At 37.7% G+C, this 6,897-nt stretch overlaps 1 protein-coding gene across 1 annotated transcript in view; it reads left to right on the top strand.

Moving 5' to 3' along the window:
• Nucleotides 1-185, top strand: part of SERPINI2 (serpin family I member 2) — a 35,823-nt gene extending 35,638 nt beyond the window's left edge. Inside the window, exon 9 of the mRNA XM_068982674.1 lies at nucleotides 36-185. Within this exon, the coding sequence (XP_068838775.1) occupies nucleotides 36-112 (77 nt within the window). The 3' untranslated portion in view covers nucleotides 113-185. The remainder of the gene's footprint in view (nucleotides 1-35) is intronic.
• The last annotated feature ends 6,712 nt before the right edge of the window (nucleotides 186-6,897 follow it).

Genomic DNA, 6,897 nt, shown 5'->3' on the forward strand with positions numbered 1-6,897 from the left:
AGAAATTCCTAAAGATCTTTTTTTTCTTTTCCTAGATTCAATTTTGCTTATGGGAAGGGTGACAAATCCTGACACCCAAAGGATGAAGGGAAGAGATTTAGATTCACTGTGAATAGAAAGTGCAGCCTCAGAATAGAAGGTTATTCCTGGAAAATAGTTGACTGGCAAAATATCATCAACTATTTTTCTATATATCTTTTTCTGTCTTAAACAGTGGCTGTATTAATCTGTATCGATGAATAAATGAAATTATGCATTAAGTGTTTTTGTGCTTTCTGTAGTTTTATAAGGTATATGTGAATAAAAAGCAGTGAACTTACATAAAATATTAATATATTAGAACAGTCTATCTATGATATCTTAGATATAGAAGTCTCTATATTCCTTCAAAACCGAACTATCTGACTCCCAAGTATAGCACCTTCATCCAGACCATGGGGAATTGAGTCAAGAGAGAGTGCATGTGCTGGTACCTCTCTGGGGTGCCACTTGAGATACCGAGATCCGGTACCTATGATAGTAAATGAACTTTGAATATTTAGTTTATTTTAACTTGGCATTCCATGTGTTATGTTTAATAGTTGCCTTGTTTCAATACATATCAATTTGTTCTTGATTGATGCCTTAAACCTGTGAAAGAAAGTAGAAGCAACAAGAACTTTTTAATAAAGCTTTCCTATACATGAAATTGGCAGCTAAATTAGTGTAATTTAGGAGCCTGACTGTCCATGATTTTATAACACTGAGCTAATGGAAGATTAGAGCCAAGATTGTAATCTACAAATATGAAATGTAACACACTTCCTCTGATGTCAGATGTAAATACCCCCAACAATACTACTTTCAAATGACTTTATATAACATTTCACAGTTTTTCTATTTTCATGTTAGTGATGTAAAGTGTCCTTTTGTTTGTGCTGGCAATTCTCTGCAGAGTTTAATGATAATGGCTTCCCTTTGTTGAGCCCTGATTTTGTGTCAAGGACTGAAGTCAGCACTTTTTGGACATTATGATAAATGCAGGAAAGATCCATGAGCTACTATTACCCATATTCCTGATGAAGAAACTGAAGCTCAAGCACAATATAAGCAGTCAAGGACGCATAACAAATAAGTATGGAGTCTTTACCGTATTTCAAATTTGAGCTCAGGACTGTCTGTATCAGGAGACTGTGACCATAATCACTGAGTCCTTTAAAGTAGTGCAGATTTTCCCCTGAAACTTCATGCTGTCTGGTCTCCAATGTCTAGATGTCCGTCTGTAGCAAAACCTAGAGCAATACTCAAGACCACATGAAGAGAGCTTTACAACGAATTGTGATGGCTTCAAACCATAACATAATCAAAAGTAATGCTAGCTTTCCTAGACTGTAAATTGCCTCTTACATAGATATAACACAGTGAATGCTAATATATATGTTAGTGATATATCACAAGTTTGTTCTTCATCATGGAACTGATTTAAAAATATGTTTCCTTAATTTAGAAAGAAGAGCATAGTACACTATTAAGAGGACAGTAGTTTTATTTTCAGGTGTTTTTCTTGGGTTAGATAAATTTATACATTCTCTTCCATGTGTTACATGTTAATCTGCTCTGGAGATTCATTCGTCCCTTCCACAAATACTTACTGAGCTTCTATGTTCCAGGCACAGTTGTCTCCAACTCTTTGTGACCCCATGGACTGTAGCCCGCCAGGCTCTTCTGTCCAAGGGATTTCCCAGGCAAAAACACTGGAGCAGGTTGCCATTTCTCCCTCCAGAGGATCTTCCCGACCCAGGGATCAAACTTGTCTCCTGCATTGCAGGAGGCGTCTTTACCATTGAACCACCGGGGTAAACCAGTAAACAAAACTGACAAGGTCTCTGACCTGACCAAACTGACAATTTACCAGTGGTAGAAACATAGTAAACCAGTGGAAAAAATAAAGTCGGATAATGAAATAGCAAGGAATTTATAACATCAAGTAATGTAATAAAGTGATTGTCCAGGTTTCACTTTAAGTATACGTTTTCATAATATGTTCCTAATATATACGCTTCTCTTAAGTAAGATCTGTTAAATGTCTGCTTCGGTTTTCCCACTGTGGAGTCCAACTTTGCAATGTTGCTGTTTTCTCTGCCAATTTCATTCTCTACATCTGGTAGGCATTAGTTGCCTTACAAAAGGAGATGGTTTAATCTCCTTATAAAAGAGAGTAGCCTTCTGGTGTGGACTCAAGCTTAAAATATCTCCTTTCCCCATTCTAGGCACATAGTTGCCAGAGCACTTCTAAGATTAAAACCTTAGTCTTCACCTTCATTGCAATTAACTCAGTGGTTGTTATAGTTACATATTACAAAGGTTAGAAGTGTCTGGAATGTATTTATAATATATATGTGTGTATTTATTTATTTATGAAATAAAGTAAGTATGAAATAATTTTCTCTGCCAAGCTATATGAAACCATTAAAATTCACAACAGTATACAATATATGTGGGATAAAAATATTTTCAAATTAATAACTCTTATAAAAGCCTAATATATTATATATATATATATAAGCTTAATATATCATATATATATGATATAATTTCAAAGTTATTAGGAGTTAGGTTTCATTGACTTCACACAGTTATAATACATGGGATATTTTAGAGCACAGAGTCTATTACATTAGGAAATGGGACCTGGGAGATCAAAGGTCTGAGACAATAAACAGTTTCTATTTCAGGGGTGAGGTTTAGAGAAGTCTCTTGAATTGGTTAATAAAAACCTGGAAACCTTGAAAGATACAGAGAAAACTTTAGGGCAAGTTTTATTAGAAGCCAGTGTTTTGGACCTCTGTAAAGAAGATATTTTCTCTCAGGATGGCATCAGATACACCCTATATGGGGTAAGTTGAGATGTGCGTCCTGAGGCCGACTCCATGCTTAGGGTGGGAAAGGGGGTCTACTGAAAGTCTGCTGGTAAGAGCACTGTTTCTCCCTGTGGTTTAATCACTAAGTTGTGTCCGACTCTTGCAACTCCATGGTCTGTAGCCTGCCAGGCTCCTCTGTCCATGGGATGCTTCAGGCAAGAATACTGCCATTTCCTTCTCCAGCGGATCTTCCTGACCCAGGATTCTAATCTGGGTCTCTTGGGTTGCAGGCAGGTTCTTTACTGACTGAGCTACTTTTTTTCTGGCTCCTTGTGTGATCATCTCTTAATCTGAACCCGAAATTTAAGAGATCAAAAATCTAGTTTCCGTCTCTTTTTTGATGCCTCAAGTGACCACCTTAATGTTATAATATAAAGGAAATGAAAGATGATATATTTTTCACTAACATTATATTTTTGGCCTGTCATCTCAATTTTCTGGAACTTCAGTGTCCTCATTTGTACAGTGAAGGGTTGGACGAATCCTATTTAAGTTCCTTATTCCAAAGTCCTATGTTTGTACATTTCAGGATTTCTCTACAAAGACACGTTTGGAATTATGTCTTTTGAGTCAACATTGTTTCTATAAGCAGTGTTTTTGCATAAATGAAGCAGAAATCCAGGATGCACTAGAGATTTGGTTCATGATACTACCTTTAACTATTTATACTTATTTATTTTTATAATTCTATTAGAGTATAGTTGATTTACAACTTTATTAGGTTTAGGTGTACAGTAAAGTGATTCTGTTATTCATATATGGATATTCATTCTTTTTCAGATAGGTTATAAAAATGATAAAAATTTTTCTTCATAGGTTTGAGATTTAAATTTTAAAAACAGAATGCACATAAAACAACCTTACTACTGTGGCAGAGACTCCTCTCTATGAAGGCTTTTGAGCGTGGTTTTGAGATGTTGCTGGACAGTGGGAGCCTAACTGAGCACTTCATTTCACCTATCATTGCATTTGTCGAAGTGGAGCCTTGTAGTTAGTTCTCCTTAGTGGAATTTGAGTGGAGGTGAGTGTCACTAGTGCGTCTGTTTCTGACTGCTCTCTTCTCTTGTTCCAGCTAGATGCAAATGCTCAAGGCCACCCTAGAAGTCCTATTTAACAGAAGACAGAGGTCTGCTAGCCTGGGTACCTTTGTCATCGTATGTTACAGACCTTGCTGCTGGGTCCAAAGCCAACCAGAAATACCAGCTTGGGACTCATGTAAGCAAGAGTTAGTTCCATTTTCACTGGAGTTAGGTTGTTAGTGACAATGGTGAGGGTTGATTTGGTACTTTTAAAGTGGTGATTCTGCAAAGTAGAGAAAGCATGTGGTGTAACTTGAATTTGGATGCAAAAACAACAACAACACAGACATAGCAGGCTGAAAGCAGCAGTTTGTTAAGCTGTGGAACTCTTTGGTAAACTGTTGCTTGTGATAATCTGGAAAGCAGACCGTGTGTGTACAGACCTAGTATCTAGCCAGAGATGACATTTCACATCTCTCTTGAACTTGGTGGAGTACTGGGTCAGGAAGATTCCCCTGGAGAAGGAAATGGAAAAATTCGAGGACTCTTACCCAAAAAATCCCGTGGAAAGAGTAGCCTGATGGGTTACAATCCACGGAGTTGCAAAGAGTCAGACATGACTGAGAACTAAGCGTGCATGCACACACACACACACCCCAAGTGGAATATGAGCAGAAATGTCACCTGTTCCCTCTGGCCACAATGATTAGGAAGCAAGTTTGCCTACTTATCTTTCTCTTTTGTCCACCCTGTTTTCTGCATATCAACTCTTAGGATGAAAATGAAAACCTTAGAAGACATCTGGGAGATGGCTTATCTCTATCAGCCTGCATCCCTGAATGATTGCATAGATCACAACCATTCTATTCTCTGTTATATCATCCTTGACCAGAGATTCCCGCACTGTATTAGGGGCAAGAAATACACCATACAATGCTAAGCCATGTTAAGTAGGTAGATAGAACTCACAAAAATAATATAATGTTTTCAATACACACGTTCCATGTGTTAACTTGTAGTGTATATTTTCTCATCCTGGCGCTTGAGACTTGGTAAGACAATATTCTGGAATGCTATTTCATTTTGCCTGATTCATGAAAGAAACTCAGGAATTATCCAGCACATTTTCTCTAGCAAATTCCTCATCCCTGTGATAAAAGTGTATCTTTACCAAAAGAGAGAAAAGTATATAAAATACAGAAAGCTCACTAATGGGGTGCTTTTCTGGCTGCCACACAACTCTCTTAGTAAAAAAGCAACCTTTACCTCCTAGTTACTCTGTGTGTGTGTGTGTGTGTGTGTGTGTGTGTGTGTGTGTGTGTGTGTGTGTGTGTGGTGGAGATAGGGGCTGGGGGTTGAGCGTATCTTTAAAGATTAGTCCTGAAAAGGTTTTTGACTAATATAAAAAGTAGGCATTCTTTGCTTGCTTGCAAATGATAACTTAAAAGCATGTGCTCAATGCTTCAGAGAAAATGACAAAAAAAAATTTGCAAGTATTAGATCTCAACAACCATTTTTGGAGATAAATACACATTATTTTGGATAATAATATACATATTATATTTGAATTCTTCAGCTTGTCATGGTTTGTATCACATTATTCATATTCTTTGTGTCCATGAAAATATCTAGGAAAAAACATTTCTGGCGATTAAGTTTGTTTTATAATTGAGAGCTTATACTCACAGAGATCTACAATATCTTACATAATCCTCATATTTCTCTTTCACCCTTTGTAAAATGATAAAATTGAAATCAAAATATTAAGACACTTTTCTCTAGGGCACATGTGGAGTATAAATAACAGAACTGGTATTTGACTTCTGATACATCTACCTGCCAATGCAGGAGACACAGGAGATGCAAGAAACTTGGGTTCTGTCTCTGGGTGGGGAAGATCTCCTGGAGAAGGAAATGGCAACCCACTCCAGTTTTCTTGCCTGGAAAATTCCAATAGACAGAGGAGCCTGGCAGGCTACAGTCCACGGTGTCGAAAAGTTGGACACACAATTCCTGGCTTCTCTGACTCCAGACCTCACTTTTAATTACTAAGCTAGTACTTCTCACACTTCGATTGCATCAGAATCATCTGGAACCCTTGTCAAATCAGATTGTTGGTTCCTGCCTCCAGGGTTTCTGATTTGGGAGGTCTGGATTGAGTCCTAAGTATTTACATTTCTAACAAGTTTTCAGATGGTGCTGATGCTGCTGGTCTGGAAACCATACTTTGAGAACCACTGAAATAGGATATACTTGCTTCTCTTCTATGATCTTTTATTTTTACTTTTTTCTGCTATACTCAGAATGACCTAATAATCAGTATGATCAGAAAGGAACCACGAGAACACGTGATTTAAGGAAGAAAGAGGTCAATGGCAAAAGATTACATTAAAATCCAAATGAAAGAAGGTAAATAAATTGCAAAGGTGATGATTCCTCATTGCATGAAGAATGAACGCAAAACTGCAGCCAATATTTAAAGTCTCTTATAAACTAACACCAGATTTCTAGACTAATCTTCACTCGTCTGTGCTTGGTCATCCAGCACTTCTACAATCTCTCATCTTGGGTGGTATCTACTAATGGATACTAAAGGATACCTCCTCTGCCTAGAAATGCTTTTCTCTCCCTTCCTGCAAAATCTGTCGAAGGTCTAGTTGTGCTTCAAGAAGTAGTCCAAATAGTTCCTTTCCTAAAACAGCCATCCAAGTCTCTCTTGATGTCTACTTCTTCCCACCAAAATTCTTCCCTGTATCATCAAAATTATTGAGTTGTTCAGATAACAATGGGTCCAGGAAGAGTTGCGTGTTTTAATTGCACGTAATGAAATTTCATTCATATTTGTTTCCCATAGGATTTAGGAGTCTGCTGCATACTGGTGGTTGCTCAGTGCTGCTGCTTCTGCTAAGTCACTTCAGTCATGTCTGACTCTTTGCAACCCCATGGACTGCAGCCTACCAGGCTCCTCCATCCATGGG

Source organism: Capricornis sumatraensis, chromosome 1, assembly GCF_032405125.1.
Source record: "Capricornis sumatraensis isolate serow.1 chromosome 1, serow.2, whole genome shotgun sequence".
NCBI classification, from domain to species: Eukaryota; Metazoa; Chordata; class Mammalia; order Artiodactyla; family Bovidae; genus Capricornis; species Capricornis sumatraensis.